This window comes from Bos indicus x Bos taurus, chromosome 1 (assembly GCF_003369695.1).
Source record: "Bos indicus x Bos taurus breed Angus x Brahman F1 hybrid chromosome 1, Bos_hybrid_MaternalHap_v2.0, whole genome shotgun sequence".
In the NCBI taxonomy this organism is placed as follows: Eukaryota; Metazoa; Chordata; class Mammalia; order Artiodactyla; family Bovidae; genus Bos; species Bos indicus x Bos taurus.
In genome coordinates, this window is record NC_040076.1 from 144,594,399 (window position 1) to 144,611,156 (window position 16,758).

At 60.2% G+C, this 16,758-nt stretch overlaps 1 protein-coding gene across 1 annotated transcript in view; it reads left to right on the forward strand.

Annotated features, from left to right (window-relative positions):
• The first annotated feature begins 1,488 nt into the window (after window positions 1–1,488).
• Window positions 1,489–16,758, forward strand: part of COL18A1 (collagen type XVIII alpha 1 chain) — a 94,478-nt gene continuing 79,208 nt past the window's right edge. The window contains exons 1-2 of the mRNA XM_027547857.1: window positions 1,489–1,602; window positions 1,704–1,798. Of these exons, the coding sequence (XP_027403658.1) occupies window positions 1,592–1,602; window positions 1,704–1,798 (106 nt within the window). The 5' untranslated portion in view covers window positions 1,489–1,591. The remainder of the gene's footprint in view (window positions 1,603–1,703; window positions 1,799–16,758) is intronic.

The following is a 16,758-nucleotide window of genomic DNA, read 5'->3' on the forward strand; positions in this document are numbered from 1 at the left end:
ATCCCAGCAGGCCCTCTGCTAAGGCTGCAGAGCAGGAGGGGAGGGGGTGGGTAGAAGGAGGGAGGGAGGGACTGTGGGCCACTGCAGGAGGCTCCAGGAGCAGCCTGCTGGCCAAGACCTGGGGAGGTGGTGGTTGAGAGTGGGTAGATACATACAGGAGGGTGTGGAGGGGGCCAGACCAGGGGCTTGGTTTCTAGGCTGATCTAGGCTGAGAGATGGTGAGGTTGGGGGTGCCGAAGATGTAGGGAAAGCCCAGCAAGGCGTGGAGAGGCCCAGAGTCTGCACTGCAGACATGGCTCAGGGCTCCAGGCAGGAGGTGAACCAGGATCAGGAGGTGGCACGGAGAAGGAGGGGGGTGAATCCAGAGGGCTTAGCAGAGATACTAAGCCAAGGGCAATGGCCCTGGGACCCCTGATTTTGATGGCATCGGGAACCCTATTTTTTGCAAACCGTGAGGGGATCAGATTCAGGGAAATGTGAGTTTACTTTAAGAGGCCGATGTGAGGGGCTCTGGTTGCCTGGAGAGGCCTGTGGGTGGTCTGAGGACAGGACCCCTTTAGCAGCTGCCTGGTGGAGGGAGGAACTGAGGTCAGGCGGTCAGGTGGGGGTTGGGAGCACAGGCCTGAGGAAGAAGAAATGACCAGAGCTCCCAGAGTGGTGGAGGCTGGGGGAGAGGGGGGGTGAAGGGGCTGGGGGAGCCTGGAAGGCTAGGGTGGGGTGCAACTGGACTTCCAGCAGGGGGAGGGGCCTCCCAGACCAGGTCTTGGGGGCTGGAACTCCAGCGCAGAGGCCTTTTGGGGTGCAGGGCCCATCCCCTGGGAGGGTTCCAGAAGGGGTGCAACGTGGGGAGTGGGCCTTGGGGATGCAACCGTGCTGGGCCCCGAGCCCGTGAAAGTGGCGAGGCCGGGTGGGTTGCCACGACGCGGTCACTGTGCCTGAAAGGGTGGGCAGGAGAAGCCCAGCTGCCCTTTCCTCCAACCGCCGCCCCCTGGCGAGTAACGTCTTTGTTCAAATCGCCCTCCTTTCCGCTGCCGCATCGGACTCAGGACCCGAGGACCAATCCCCTGATTACCGTCACCTTCCCAAACACCCGAGGTTTGGAGCCCGAGACCCCGGGTGCCCAGGGCAGGTGCCCGGCTGTCGTGGGCAGCGGTAGGGGCAGGTGTGGCTGAGGCGGGGGGAGAAACACTGCGGCTGCAGAGGAAGGGTGCTAGGACCCGGGGACAGGCCGATGAGCCAGGTCGGGGGTCCGAAGCCCTCTCCTCACCGGGTTTACTCCACGCCCCGGGCCCAGGGCCGCGTGCAGAGCTCGGCGCCCGGCCCTGCCCCTTGCCAGGGCCCGTCCCCACTTTCTTGCCTGCTCCACCCCTTGCCCACCCACCGCCCCGCCCCGCCCCTGCCCTGGTAGGTCTTGGCGTCCCAGGCCCGTCGTCCCGCCCCCTGACCAGCCCCGCCCCCGCCCGCCCCCCGCCCCCTCGCCCCCACCCCCGCCCGGCCTGGCCCCCGCGGCGGCCAGAGCTCCGCCGGCCGAGCGGGTGCACCGAGGCTGAGCTCGCAGCATCCCGCTGCACAGACATCCGGCTCGCGGAGCATGGCGCCGAGGTGCGGGCCGCTCAGCGCCCCAGACGGGCGGGGGCCGGGAGGTCGCACGGGCGGGGAACGGGGGCGCGCGCTGTGCCCTAACCTGTGGCTTGTGCCCGCAGGTGGCCTTGGCTGCAGCCGCGGCGGCGTCGCCTCCTGGACTTGCTCGCCCACCTGGTCCTGCTGCTCGGGGTCAGCGCAGCGTCCGCCGAGCCAGGTAAGACCAGTGCCGACACGAAAGTGCCTGCGCTGGGCACGCCCGCCTCCGGCCGCACTTTGTGCGGATCTTCGGCCGGTCCCAGGCGGCTACGGCCTCAGCCCAGCCCGTCTCGGCTTCGGTCCTGGGAGGCGGTCCCGGCTCTGCCCACGCGTGCAGTTGGCCCGCGGGCTGCGACTGGAGGGGGACGGTGTCGGGCCGGGGTCGTATGTCCGGAGTGTCCTCGACTGCGGGCTTCGGGCCACCTGGGCGCGCCCGGGACGATGGTGCGGACCGTCCGCGTCCTGAGATCCTCGTATCGTGACCAAACTTCGGCAACTCTGCGGGGAAGTTGGTGCGCTCGGCGGACAGCGCTGCAGCAGAGGGCCAGCGAGGGATCGGCCGAGGTTGCGGTGGCGGCGGTTACATGCGCGGTGGCTCGGAGACGCCCGGGCATCCGACGCCTGACCCCAGGCCTGTGTCGCCGTCACCGGCCTAGTCCCGCCCAGCGCCTGGGCGGCTGCAGCGGCTCGTACCTCTGGGACACGGCGTTGCCGCGCCGAGTCCGGCTGGTCTCCGGGGAGGACAGACAGCGCGGGGCGGAGCGCAGCCGTGTGGTTTCCAACCTGTCGAGGCAAAAGTGCTCAGGTTTCTCCAGGGCCAGCCTTTGTGCGTCGCCCGGGCCCCGGGCCCCAGGCCTGTGTCCCCGCGCCCTCCGCGGTGTCGGGTTGCGCGCGGTCCCTTTGATGCGGCCGAGCGCCGAGCAGCCGCCGGGAGAACAATGCGCGGAGGTCCGTTGTTCGGCGGCGCCCGCTCGCCGCTTCTCCCGCGTGGACCGCAGACGGTGCTCCGGAAGGCCGCTCCGGTCGCACGGAAACTCCCTTTGCTACGTTTGGGGGACCCCGTGTCCACCCAGACGGCCGCCCAGGTCCTCGTCCCAACAAGTCCCGCAAAGTCCCAGGAGGAGCTCGCAGTGGGGGGAGGTGGGGCTGCCGGACCCGAGGGGAGCCCCCACCCCCAAAGAGTCGGTATTTTTTCACAGGTAGACCGTTTGCCCTGACACCCGTCCTGGGCAGCCTGCTCCCCGCGGCCAGAGTGACTGTTGACTGTGGTCACCACAGCAGCCACACACCTGCTGCCACAGCTGGCCGGGGAGGGGGGATGAGCTGGGGGAGGCTCCTGGGAGACAGCCACAGTAATCTGCTTCATTGTTTCCAGTCAGCTTGGTCACCAGGTTAAACAGCAGCGCAAACCTTTTTAAAATGTAACCACCTCATATAGAGACGTTTTTAAAGAGATGGTGTGGAAAGCACCTGTTTGTAGAGGAGCAGGTAATTCCTCATGTATATGTGTTAACCTGCGGGGCGGAAGGGGTGCTTTTAGGGAGTGTTTGTCCTTGTGGGGATCTGGGGTCCTCGGATTTCTTGGGGTCCCTATGACCGCCTGGAACTACTGTGGTGGCTTCTGGGGCCACCCCCTCAGGCTTGTGCAGGAATGTGTAGCCACAAAGCCTCTTTTATAATCATGCATCCTCTTGGGAAAGGAAGGACACCGAAGCATCCACACCTCAGTTTATGAAGTTCAGTGACCAAGAGGAGGAAATCAAGGGTGGTGACTGAGCATTAGAGAAGGAAAAATAAAATGTTACATCCACAAGCTTTGGTGAGATGAGAACTGGGAGGGTGTTCAAGTTAACACAGACTCTGGGGGTGGTGGGGAGAGCGTGACAGCTCTAGAAATGGTGTGTTTTATCTTCTGTCCCACCACGTGGCTGCTATGGGGCTTTGCATATAGTCCCAGGTCCTCTGGGAGGAAGGAAGCCCCTTCCGAGGTGCCTGATGGAATGCAGCTCTTTCTGTTCTCTGGGGCTTAAAGCAGGAAGCAGGCTCAGCGGGCTGTGCACTGCCCACCCCTCCCCCTTGTGGGGAAAACTCAGGTCCTGTCCATGCTGGGCCAAGTCCCTTTGGGATGGGGTAATACGTGCCCCATCTAGATGCTGTTGGAGAAGAGCTAATGTATGTGAAATCCTGACTTAGCAAGGGCTCAATTTGTCCTGGAAATGCTTCCGAATTCCTCTTGGGAGTCAAAAACTTAAGCCCTGTTGGCTGATTTGAACATTTTTTCTGACCTCAAATGATGCGTTTTCCCATGTCTTTCCCTGAGCTGCACTTGACCCCTCCCCCAAGTCTCTTGCTGTTTTGTCTGAGGCGTTGCTGCGTCACCCAGATGCTCTTGACTGGTGCTATGAGCTCCCGCACAACCAGAACCCACAGGGACACTCTGAGTGGCTTTACAGCCCAGAGGCTCAGAGCTGCCTGCCATCCCATTCCTGGAGGAAGTACAGGGGTGGAACCTGTTACAGTGGCCCTCTGCCATGGGTCAGTCCTCTAGGGCTGAGGAAGAAGGACCTTGCACAGTGGGCATTTGCAGGATGGCCGGGACTAGGCTAAGAGCCTTGACTTGCATCATCTTGTCTTTGGCCCCTCCCACACGTGATTTTGGGCTCAGGCTCTCAGCTCCCCCCACCCCGCACCCCCAGACCCATGTGTCCCACCCTTTCTCACCACTAGGACCTCCCAGCGTCCATCAGTGGGTCCAGGTCTTAGCTGATAGCTGTGGTTCCCCTCCCCCACTTCCTGGGTGGTCCTGCAGGGTTTGGGCTTGAACAAGACACAGCCAAATCCCGCGTGTTCCCGTATCTGCAGTGTCTTCGTTCCGGGTCCACAGGACCTGAGTAAGGGACCTAAGCTGAAGAAGGAGCTCTCATCCAAGGCAGACTTGTTTCGAGGGGCCGTGTCACTGGGGAGTCTTCAAGGTTCAGATGCAGGACCTCTAAGATAGTCTTGAATTTCAGCAAAACTTGTTTTTCAAGCACTTCTGCTTTCCTTTAAAAGAAGGAGGAGGGGGAAAGTCCTTGCACAGAAACCTAGAAGGAGAGAAACTGACTCCATCCAGAGCTTTGAGGGGCTGGGTGAGCCTGCCCCGCCCGCCTACTTCACCCTGAAAATACAGGTGCACACATGCTCAACAAATGTGCACACACATGTGCACACACACACACACACGTAAATGTACACATGCATGTGCAAATATACACACATGCACCCATATGTGCATACACGCACAAGTGCACACACGCACTCACAGTTCATGCACAAATATACATGTGTGTGCACATACATGTGCGCACACACGTATGTACACACATAAATGTGTACACACATGCACACACTCACTTTCTTCCCACCAGAGTGCCTGGCTCTCTCTTCATCTGGGTTGTTGGAGATGTCCTGGGACTCCATGGGGGACAGAATGGGGCAAGAGCAGTCTTCTGACATGATGGCTAGCAAACCCTCTTGTGATCTGAGCACTACTAGGAAGGACTATCAGCAGAGGGGGTGGCCCCCAGGGCCCGGGGCTGACTGCCTGCCAGCACTCAGAGGTCGGATGCAGTGGACGAGGGGCAAGCTGGTCTTGCCACAGCTGTGGCTTATAAGCACTCCCTGCTCCATGTCTGTCCTCAGCAGCCACCCATCACCCCATGGCACATGCCCATTTGCAGCCCTGGTTGAGGGAGGTGTGGCCACCCTGGTGCCTTTCAGGGTGGACCACAGATGGCACATTCTAATCAGCTCTGCTCAGAAACTTGGAGGATCTGGGTTAGCTGTCATCTGAGAGAGAACCCCAAAATGGCCCCTCTTTGCAGAACACAGCTGGCCAAGCACCTGCTGTCTGAGGTCTGGGTAGAAGGTGACATTGCAGGATGTAACACACAAAACTACCCAGAACTGGATGCTATTGGTGGGAACAGGGGAGAAATTACTGGGAAAATGAAAATATATGTTTAGCATGCTCATAAGATGATTGAATTGGATGCATTTTGATGGCAATGCCCCCAGAAGGACAATGAGAACTTTGCGGGGGGGAGGGAGGGTGGGTTGCTGCAGTGTGCTCGGGAGTTCCCACAGCTCTACCCACCTGCCAGGTCATGTGGCTTCTCTGGACATGCCTGCCTCCCAAATCTGATGGCCAAGGGTCTGGGAGGAGCCCTCCACCAGGTACAGCTCCTTCCTGAGGACGACTGGGCCTCTGAGCCCCACCCTACCCTCCTGCAGGGGGAGGGGTGGTGGGCTTGGTCTCGCTTTCCTGCCTTAACTTGGGGCAGGTGCCCTGAGCAGCAGGTGGTCACGCTGTGAAGCTTCTCTCTGCACCGGTGCCTGACATGCCTCGTGTTTGCTGCTGCTTGTGGTGTCTCCCAGTGATCTTCCCCGGTGGCTCAGCAGTCAAGAATCTGCCTGTAATGCAGGAGACCTGGGTTTGATCCCTGGGTCAGGAAGATCCCCTGGAGGAGGGCATGGCAACCCATTCCAGTATTCTTGCATGGAGAATCCCATGGACAGAGGAAGCCTGGTGGGCTACAGTCCACGGGGTTGCAAAGAGTCAGACGTGACTGAAGTGACTGAGCACGTGGTGTCTTCACCCTTGTCTGGGACCTTGCAGTGCTCACTGTATCGTTCAGGGATTCTCCAGGAGACACAGTGCCCTGCTGCTCCCCAGTACAGCCTGGTTCCAGCAGGGTGTGGACGGGTGATGTGCGCTGGCCCCCGGGGTCATGTTTTCCATTGGCAGTTCTGGGCTGCACTGAACGCCTGTCAGCGATCTAAAGGAGCTTTAGATCACAGGTGCGCTGAGTCAGATGAAATTTGGAGGCTGTGGGGCAGTGTCTGTTCCGCCAGCCTGCCTGCAGGGGCCCGTCCGCGGCCCCAGCTCCTCCAGCAGAGGAGGCAAGCCTCAGCACGGCCTCCTGGTTGTCTTCAGCGAGCGCCCAGGAAGGAGGGCTTGTTTGCAGGCCGGCACATCTGTCTGGAATTCCACGCTTGTAGCTGGGGACGCTCCTGGGCTGAGCCACCGTGACGACGCTGGTGGGATAGGACAGGGGGACCCAGCACTGAGCTGGCGTCACAAGTGGGGCTCTCAGGCACCCCTGGTTTCTGGATGACCAGGAGGCTCTGCTATGGGTCTAGCTGGCCCAGTCACTGGCCATGGTCAGGATTGAACTTCACAGGGTGTTTTCTTACAGAGGCCATGAGACCAGAACTGAGGGCTTGAGGATGGTTCTGCAGGGTGACAGGATGGGCCTGTGTGACCGGAGCTAGCATCTAGGTGATGGGTCACTGTCGGGGGCCTGGTTGGACACTGCAGAGACCTGCACGTGCTCCTGATGGATGGGTTTCAGTGGTTTTCATGGAGCCCAGACTGAACCTGCAGATATCACACCTTATAAATTTATTTTACTCATCCAGTCATTCGTTTAATTTTGGTGTCAGGTTTTCATTTTACTCTTTGTGCTGTTCCTTGAGCAGATTCAGATCAGGCAGTCAGGCCTGCTTGTTTTGAGTCTGAGCTCAAAACTCAGAGCCGGTACCAGGCTCAGGCAGCTGGGTCTGTTGTTTGCGCAGAGCCTGCCAGCGCGGGCGGTTCTCGGTGAGCTGAGAGGCGCCTTCTGCTTTGAGATTTGAGCTGGCGAGAAAGCAGTGCCTGGAGGGTCCATCCCAGCAGGGGTGTACCGTGCTCAGGCTCCCACCTAGCAGAGGGGATGGGAAGGGCCTGGGGGAGGGGCGCCCACCAGCTGCCAGGGGTTGTGGTGGGGGGCACATCTGCTGGGACCTGGATCCAGGGGCCCCATGGCTTCCAGGATGAAGGGACACCATTCTTTGTCGTTCCCATTTAGGCAACCAGGGGACTTCATCTTGGTGCGACTAGGGCGATTTATGTGACTTCTGCTGCTGTGACAGTGCCAGGTGGGAAATCCCACCCCGCCACCCGTGCTGTGAGGAGGGCAGGGTTGTAGGAGGGGACGTTCCAGGACCCCCGGCAGCTGGCCCAGGGCCTGATGCAGGGGGTGCTCAGCCTCTGAAGGGGCCCTGCCTCCCTGAGCACCCTGTGTCCCGTACCAGCCCGCCAGTCTCACGGAGTCAGGGTTTCTCCCAAGCAAGGGCTCACGAGTCTCGAGGGACAGCATCAGGATTCGCACTAGAGAACTTTGGAAGGCCTTCCTTTCGCCCCAGTCAGTCTGGGGCTGGCAGGTGGTGAGTGGTGACCCCAGCCACCTGGCCTCGGACCATTGACTTCTTCTTTCCTGACTCACCTTTGAGCACCTCTGTGTGCGCCCTGCCTCGCCCGATAGGTGGTAAACAGCAGCGTCCCTGGTGACACAGAGCTGGCCAAGCACATCCAGTGTGGGGTCTGAGCTCCTGGTCTGGGGGGCCCCTTGTCAGTGCTGGGCCAAGTGTGGGGGTGGGGGTGCTGTGGCTGGAACCTGGGGTGGGGGGCGGGCATCCCCCCAGACGGACAGGAGGTACCTTCAACTTTTCAGCCCAAGCCACCAGGGCTGGCGTTGTCGTTTTGAAAATCTTGCTTCTGTGATAAGTGGAGAAATGCGGTTTCTCTGCAGTGAGGGTGCATGTGCTGGTGTTATTCAGCCTCCACACATCTCCTTGCTCTGACATCTGTTCTCTGTCCCTGCATCGTCTTCCTCATTGTCATGTCCGCCTGTGGTGTCACCTTGCAGGGGGCATATTTGGCATAGTTTCTAGTTTGTGGGCAGGATTGGAATTCCTTAAAGCATGGAGTTGGTGTTTTTTTGTTTTGTTTTTTTATGGCCTTTTCCTGTAGAGGTGGGGCACTGCTCAGGGACCACACTGGGACCCATCCACGTCTCAGGGGAGGTAGGGGGTTGGGAGAATTCCGAGAGGCAAGCTGGGCTGGGCCGGCAGAGCCCCGGGGGCCACGTGCCACATGGGGCTCTTATCTTCTTTACTCTGCCTCGCGGGGCGTGCACTGGAGCTGGTCCTTGCAGAAAACAAGTGCGGGGTCACTAAATCCTCATGTAGTATGGCTGGCAGGCAGCCCGGCCGGCAACTTTGTGTTGTGGCTGGGATACCATCTGCTGTGTGGGCTGAGCGCCCAGGCTCGAGGTTTTAATTCTGGCTCTGCCTCTTGGTGCTGTGTGACCTTTAGCAGATTCCTCACCATCTCTGTGCCTCTGGTCTGTAAATTGGGAAGGACAGTGGGCTCTGCGGGCCTGAGTAGGGCATTTCTGCAGGGAGCTCCTTGGGATGCATCCTGACAGCCCTTACTGGGCTCCTTGGACACCATGTCAAGGATGGTCCCAGCCAGCCGCCAGGGTGGGGCCCAGAGGAGGGCCTGGTGAGAGCAGGAAATGGGTCCACGTGACCGGAACATGGTTTCTGTGCGTCTTCCCTGTCCGTGGGCTGTGCCTGCTGAAGCGATCATGAGTGTCAGACAAAGCAGCCCACTCACCCCGAGGCCAGAAGTCTTCCCAGTGCTCGGGCCCCTGGGCCAGCGCAGTCTCGCCCACCCACACGTCCCATGGGAGGAATCCAGGGAGCGCAGACTTGCCTCTGCCTGTTGGATCCTGTTACAAGGCTGCTGTATTTTGAAAACTCTCCCACTGAGATTCCACGGGGCCTCTTGTTCTCCACCAGCCAGGCCGCTTCCTGGGTTCCTGGGTCGAGGCCCCGTCAGTGCCGGGAACCTGGTTCAGCCTGTTGGGGTGTTATCCGGGCGGCATCTGCTCAGATAGCAGGCAGCACAGCATCCTTTCTGCCCTTAGTCACTGCGGCCTTCCAGCCAGGACGAAGGGAAGCCACCCTTGATCCCGTCCATGCTCACATTCAGGGTCTCCCCACCTGACCCCGTGCCTCAAGACCCCTCCAGCTGCTGCCCCACCCAGCCACTGCCCAGTGACCAAGCACCGACCCTCCTTCCCCTCATGGGGGGCCTGAGGGCTTTAGAAGGCAGGCCCCCAGGAGAGGGCTGCCAGACCTCCGCTCCCAGGGGCCCATCACTGTGGCTGGGGGAAGCCTTCTCTACCGTGAATCATTATTGCAACGAGACATCCTCTGTCCCTCCACTGACCACCACTGGCTGCTCCTCAGCCTCTTGGCCACCGGCCAGGGCGGGGGTGCAGATGGTCCCTTCTGAGCCCAGATGCCCCTCCTGGCCCCGCCTTCCTGCCCCATTTCAGGTTCTGGCTGACTCTTTGTTCACTTCTCTGGGTCCTGGGGTTGCAGGGTTACCCTGCCCCCACCCCGATGGGCAGTGTTGGCAGCGACCTCTGCTTATTTTGTGTCCTCACATCTCAGCCTTATCCCCATGGCACCAGGGAACTGTCTTGTTCCAGGCCACAGGGCAGCCAGGGGCTTCCTGTTTCTGGCTAAACTGAGCCTCCATCCCTGGGAAACTCGGGTCCAGCCGGCAGTGACTCAGAATCTGCAATGCTCTGCCGATCCTTCATAACCTCATATTGTGAGAATGATTGAGAAGGGACACCACCCATTCCTACACAGCCTTTACTGCCATTGTGGGAAAATCCGACCTCTTAACACACCTGGGCTGTCCTGCTGACTCCGACCTGGCTTGTGTGGACAGATGGCCCTTCTGGGTGCAGAAGCTGGCCTGCGGGAGAGCCAGCTGCCAGTCACTCTGCTCCCCGGGTGATATCACACCCCCTCACCCCCACCCCCAGACAGGGAGCTCACTGTCCAAACACCTAACTTGTCCACATTTAGGAACCTAGACAAGCACTCCCCTCATTTAAACTTTTACTTCCCGCGGCACATGGTCCGCCGAACCTCAGCCCCAAGACATCCGTGTCAGCATCCACAGGACTGTGATTACTGCCTTATGTGGTGAGAACAACTTTGGATGGCATTAAGGCTCCTGAGCTGCAGAGATTTCTCTGGATTATCCGGGTGGTCCTGTGTGTAATCCTAGGTCCTGAGAAGGGATGGGGGAGGCCGAGGGCCAGGTCAGAACAGGGAGACGTGGTGATGGAGGCAGAGGTTGAGGGAGAGATGGGAGGGTGCCGGAAGGGGCTGTGAGCCGAAGTGCATAAACTCTTACAGATGCCGGACCAAGGGGCCCCCGGGAAGGAGCACGGTCATGCCGACCTGGGTCTTAGACCTCCGGCCTCTAGAACTGAAGGAGCATAGCTCGTGTGGTTTTAAGCCCCTGATGTGTGGTCATTTGCTCCAGCAGCCACATGACTATGTCCAGTGCGTGGTTGGGTCACCGAAAGGGGTAGAGTTGTGGTGATGGCAACCCTATCGTTTGTAAAGTGATGCTTCCTGTCGGTGTGGAAACTTGAATACATTCGCAGGCCTTGGGATGCCCCCCATGCCCTGTGGGGGCCCTGGAGTCTCCTTGCTGACCCCAAGTCCCAAGAGTCCACTCTCTGGCCTGTGTGTCCTGCACCCTGGGCTGTGGCTCTCTGTGGAGAGGTTAGACGGGCCCGTCCTAGGACCTCTCAGGGTTCGAGCCCCAGCCTGACCTCGCGTGTCCCCTGTGGCACCAGGGGCTCCGACATGCTGGGCTGGGCTCTGACTGGTGATGGAAGCCTGAACATGGGGGGAGGTGGTGGACAGGGGGCAGATGAGCGTGGCCAGGGAGGATGGCGGAACGCCTGAGAATGCCTGGATGGGCCTGTGAGCAAAGGGACTGTGTGTGGGGTGCTCTTGGGACTCGGCTGCCGGGCCCTCGCAGGGCGGGGCCGGGTGTTATCCTCCACGAGGTCAGACAGTGACCCGCTTTGTTCTATTTTTGGAGAATGAGGCAAATGGCACAAAAGCACATTCCCAAAAAGTGCCAGTTCTGCCCAGCACCCTGGCATGTTGAAGATTTTTATAAAGAAAAGCTGACCCGCTGTTGAGCAAGTGGACAGTACTCGGAGCTCGTTGAGTGGACCAGTCTTGTCTGTTTCCAGCCATCTCGGGTGCTGAGTGGACCTTCAGCTATCCAAGGTGGGCCTTCAGTTATCCGGGTGCTGGGTGGACCTTCAGTTATCTGGATGCTGAGAGACTCAAGGGCCAGTGGGAGCTGGGGGCCAGACTTGCTTCACTTATGAAAATGGCCACACTGGCCAGTCTGCGAGGTGGGCTCCTGCCGTGTAAATGCTATCTTTGTTGCCCACATACAGGGTGTTGTACCCTCTCGTCTGGCACAGGGACCTCTCTGAGAGCTCACATACTCAGCAGAGCAGAGATGTCAGGCAGGGTGTGTGGCTGAGAGGTCGCGTGACTCCAGCAAGCCTGGCTTTATGTCCTCTGGGCAGCACGCAATGGTGGCAGGTAGCCAAGAGGGGCTGGGCGCTGGGCCTGGGGCATGGTTTGCTCCCCTTCTTGTCCCCTGACTTCCAGAAGTGGACCAACCCCCACCAGGCCCTCTGCCAGCCACCTCGGGAGCAGTCAGGGCTGGCCCAGCCCGAAGGTCACTTCCTGGCAGGGACCTCAGGGGGCTCTGCGGGGAGGCTGTGCAGTGGCCCCCCACTCCCCGCCTCCTCCGGGTCATGGGATGAAGGAGGGCAGGCACACTCCTCTGCCCAGATTCCAGAAGCCAGGGCCTTGGGCGGCAACATCTTCCACAGCAGCCTGATCACCCTGGTCTGTTCAGTCCCCGCTGAAGACCCCGCTCAGTGCAGGCTGAACTGGATTTTGGATCCTAACTAGTTACTAGACACTGGGTAGTTGTTGTCCAGTCACTCACTCGCATCCCACTCTCTATTACCCCACGGACTGCAGCAGGCCAGCTTTCCCTGTCCTTCACCATCTCCGGAGTTTGCTCAAACTCATGTCCATTCAGTCGGTGGCCTCAGAAAGAATGAAGCAGCTGAACCAGACACTGGGTGGTTGGGCTCTAAAGCCACAGCCCCACCTGCCCTCACCCCACCCTGCTTTCCCGCCGTTTCCCCAGTTACCCGCCAGCATCCCTTGGGAACATTCCGGGATGATGAGTGCTTCCGGGGCGTTGTCTCACTCTGAGTGTAGGTGTTTGGAAGAGTCTGATTTGCTCTTTGCCCTTTTCTTCACTAGAACAGCCCTTGTGCCGTCACGTGCTTTTTCTAAAGGTCTGAGTGATGAGGAGTGTCTCCCATCTTCCTGGCTCAGGACATGCGTGTTGGAGCCACGTCCTAAGGGCAGCACCAGACCTGAGCTTCTGGGAGCCCCAGGCATGGAGATGTGGGTGGGGTCTGTAGAGACCCCCTTGTGCCATGGTGTCCTGAGTGGACATCGTGGTATCAGCAGTGATGGTTACTCTCTGTGACTGCCCGAGCCTTGGGGCTGCCCCCCTTTCCCGTGCCTGTTAACTGGCCCCTGGATGGCCCACCACGCCTGTCCATGTGCCGGGTCCTGGGGTCCCTGCGACCTCTTTCCTGGGTGTCCTCGCTGCCCTGCGGCTCACAGCTCTGGGTCCTGGTCCGACCACCCCTGTGCCGAGGGGTCTGGGCCATGCATCCTGCCCTCCTGCCGTCCACCTGCTCCTTCTCAGTGGTCAGCGGGCCAACTCTGCCCTTTTGTGAGCTCTGGCTCCCCGGACCTGGGTGTGCATGTTGGGAAGACCACGTACTGGCTGTGGGGTAAACGGTTCCAAACCTAAGTTGTGATTGCCTCCGCCAAGGTGAAGACGTGCCATCTCCACCCTAGTCTGCATACCCCCAAGGCTAGGCTGAGGGGTCGCCTTATGGCTGTGTCATTCCTGGGCCTGGTGGCTGACCCTGAATTGTGGGGACACCCACGATGGTCATGGGGCTCTGCTTGGCTGCAGACCACATCGGCTTCATCTGTGGCAAGCACGGGAGTTTCTCCCTCCCGATTTATGTCCTCTCTGCCTCCGAGCTCGCTCATTGCTAACTGAGGACATGAGGGGCCCCTCGGATGAAAGCCCCTTTGTGCATGGCCTGTGGCTGGCTCCGCCCTGGGCTGGCGCTCGCTGCCTGGGCAGGTACGATGGCCCTCTTGCCACAGGAATGTCCCCATGGGGCACTGCAAGCAGCGTCCTCCTTTATCCGAGCTATCAGCTCGTGACGCTGTGATGTGGATCCCCATTTCTAGAGGAAGAGGGGAAAGATCACACACGGTCTAGACCCTAATGCAGCACCATGCGTTTCTTCCTCACCTGTATCCTGGCAACAGGATTATTATGGCCAACTGGGGTGGCATTCCTGTGGCCCGGCAAGATGGTTCCCAGTCCTCTCGCTCTCCGGAACCTTCAGGGCCAGTGGTGCGTGTGGGCAGGGAAAGCTGTGGAGCCAGCTGTCTTCAGGCTGCCAGGAGCCAGGGGTGCAGGACTCCAGCGAGAAGCTCCAAGGCTCTGGACCCAGGGGCTCTGTGGGCAGCGTGCGCAGCCAGTGTGGTTCCTAATCCCAGGCCGGGTTCCGTGTCCCGCTACACATCCCTGCATTTCACCCGGTGGGGCAGGGCTGCCGATGGCCCGCCTGTGCTCCTCAGTGTCCCCCCAACCCCATGCCCACACTGGAAAGCCAGCCCCTCTCTGTGGCTCCCAGTGGGTTCTCCAGTGCGTCTACACTGGTGCTGACTCTGTATCCGGCTTAGCTGCTTGCCTGTGCAGGTCCCGCTCAGCACACTCTAGGCTCCTGAGGGCAGACGGGCAGGCAGAGGGCTCTGGGTGAGAGTGGACTTTGTCCTCGGAAGTGTTTGCAGTTTTATATTTTCTTCTTGCTGAAATTGGCAACCTCGTGCTCAGCACTTACTGCCCCTTGTGAAGAGACCGGTGGCCCATGTTCAGAGACCACCCAGGCCTCTGATCCCAGGAATGACAGTGAGTGGGCTGAGCAGGAGTGGTCCAACCGCAGGGTCAGCAGCAGTCGGAGGGGAGGAGGGAGGCGCACCCAGTGAGTGGAGTCCAGTGTGTGTAGAGCAGTGAGGCTGTGCTGAGTAAGGAAGAGTCCAGACTCCCTCTCTGCACAGCAGAGTTCCATGCTGGCAGCCAGGCTCTCCTCCTGACTGTCTTTTTGGGGCCCCAGGCAGGTGACACCCACTCCTGCTCCATCACGTGGCCCCTGATGCAGCCTAGGGGGCGGGGGAGACAGTGGAGTACAGGTTCCTGAGCACACGCCGCCTAGCTCGCCCTCCTTCCTGACCCACCAGACACTCCATTCCTGATGGTGAGATGCTGGATTCTCCACCACCTGACTTGCTTCGATTTCATTTGATTAGGAACTGTCCTGTCTGTCTGGTGGGTCCTGCAGGTGCCACCCATGGGGTCAAAAAGGGCTGGGTTCACTGGGTGGGGGGGATTGGCAGGTGGCGTCTTTGCTCCGAGCTGAACGAGGTTCATGTGTTAAATTCAGCCACGTGCATGTGGTGCCTTTCTGACATGGAGCCCCCGCCACTGGGCAGTGACTGGTGGGCGCTGGGATTAGGAGAGGGCGCCGCTAACATCTGGGCACTGCACGCTGGGGACCTGCTTGTACTGGAGGAATGGAGCTCCGTGCAAGGGACCTCGGCCCCCGAGGACCCCAGGTCTGGGGTGACCAGCCTTTGGGATTCCTGAGCGGCTATGACTCTCATACCCACAGGGGTGGGCACCATGGAGCCTGGCGCACATTCGACTTGTTCCACAGCTCCTTTCCTCCCACCCCCGTGCGCACACGCACACACACACACACACAAGCACAAGCACAGATATGCTCACACCCCCACTATCACAGGCTCACCCTGAGGTTTATCCGAGTAGCACCTACACCCTGGGGTCAGCTCCTCACACACCATCCTTGCTACCCACAGGCACCTCTCCACCCTGGCACTCAGCTTCCTCTGAGCTCTGCAGCTGCCATCGTGGCCCTCGTCCTAGGAAGACAGGTGACCCCTCATCACCTTCCCTGGGACTTCTTTTGCCTGTCCTGGGAGGAGCCATTTGGGGCTGGAGTCTGGGACCTGGGGAGCCAGGCAGGGGTTCCTGGGCTGCTTTGGATGGCCTGCTCTCCCTAACCCAGCACCCACCTGGAGGAGAGAAGCTATAGGCCTGCTCTGGGTCCCACCCCCGCCTCCACATCAGCCTCCCTGTTGCCTGGGAAGGAGAGGGTGGATAGTGGCTCAAGGGGCACTGGGATGCCCCCGGGGATCCCCTCCTGTTTGACACCCACCTTGAGCTTCCACCTGCTTCTCCTTCTGCCCTTTTTCTGTCTGGCGGACTTGTCTACCCCTGGATCCGGCCCCCACACCTCCACTCCGGCCACTGACCGTCGCTCTGCTTGGTGCCCTGGGCTGCCGTCCTCCCCCAGGGCACCTGAGGGTAATATGCCTGGCACACAGCTGGGGCTCATAGAAGCTCCCCAAATGCTCGGACGGACTTCTGAGGCTTTCATGAGAACCAGAGCTCATGACTTTGGCCAGAAGTGCGTGGCCGGCCACGCCTCAGGTCTGGGTGGTTCAGTTCATAGGGCTGGGGGGTGGGGTGGCTTTGTTGGGCAGTTATTGGAGACCCAGAGGGGCTCCTGAACCCCCAGGCGTGAGGGGTCTCACCCACGCCTGTGCGGTCATCAGCAGACTGAGGCCAAGTGGTGCCAGGAGGACTCAGATGGTGTCGTGGGCATGAGGCTCACGGGCTCCCCCTGCCTAAAAGCAGGGGCACCGTCCCCGGGGAAGGTGAGGATCGGGAGCAGACCCCTCCAGGCTAGAGGGCAGTTTCTAGGTGGTTTGAGAGGTTTTAGGGGCCAATCATCACTGCTGCCTCTTCCTCATCCTCAGGGCAAACGAAGCTGGGAAATGGGGTCTGTTGGCCTCCGGGTCTAAAGGGGAGCTCTTGCTGGCGGAGGGGGCACCTTGGCGAGCCGTCGTCTGTCCTGTGCGTGTCTAGGTGGGCGGTCAAGTCTGCAGACCGCCCTGGGCCACCGGCCTTGCTGCATGACAGTTGGCCGCCTTCTGTGGGTCCTGGTCTCATAGGGTCAGCCCAGGGCAGCCCTCACTGCTGTGTGGATGCCTCGTCCCGGCCCTGCAGTGGGGCCAAGGCAGAGCCAAGCTCCTCAGGATGAACGTGAAGGGCCCCGAACTGCTCCTCATCTCCGGAAGTATGACTTTGTTACCACCCCAGGTGTATTGTCGCAGCCCTGGGAGGTGCCTTCCCCTGTGGCCTGTGGTCTCCACGTGGGGCCAGAAACC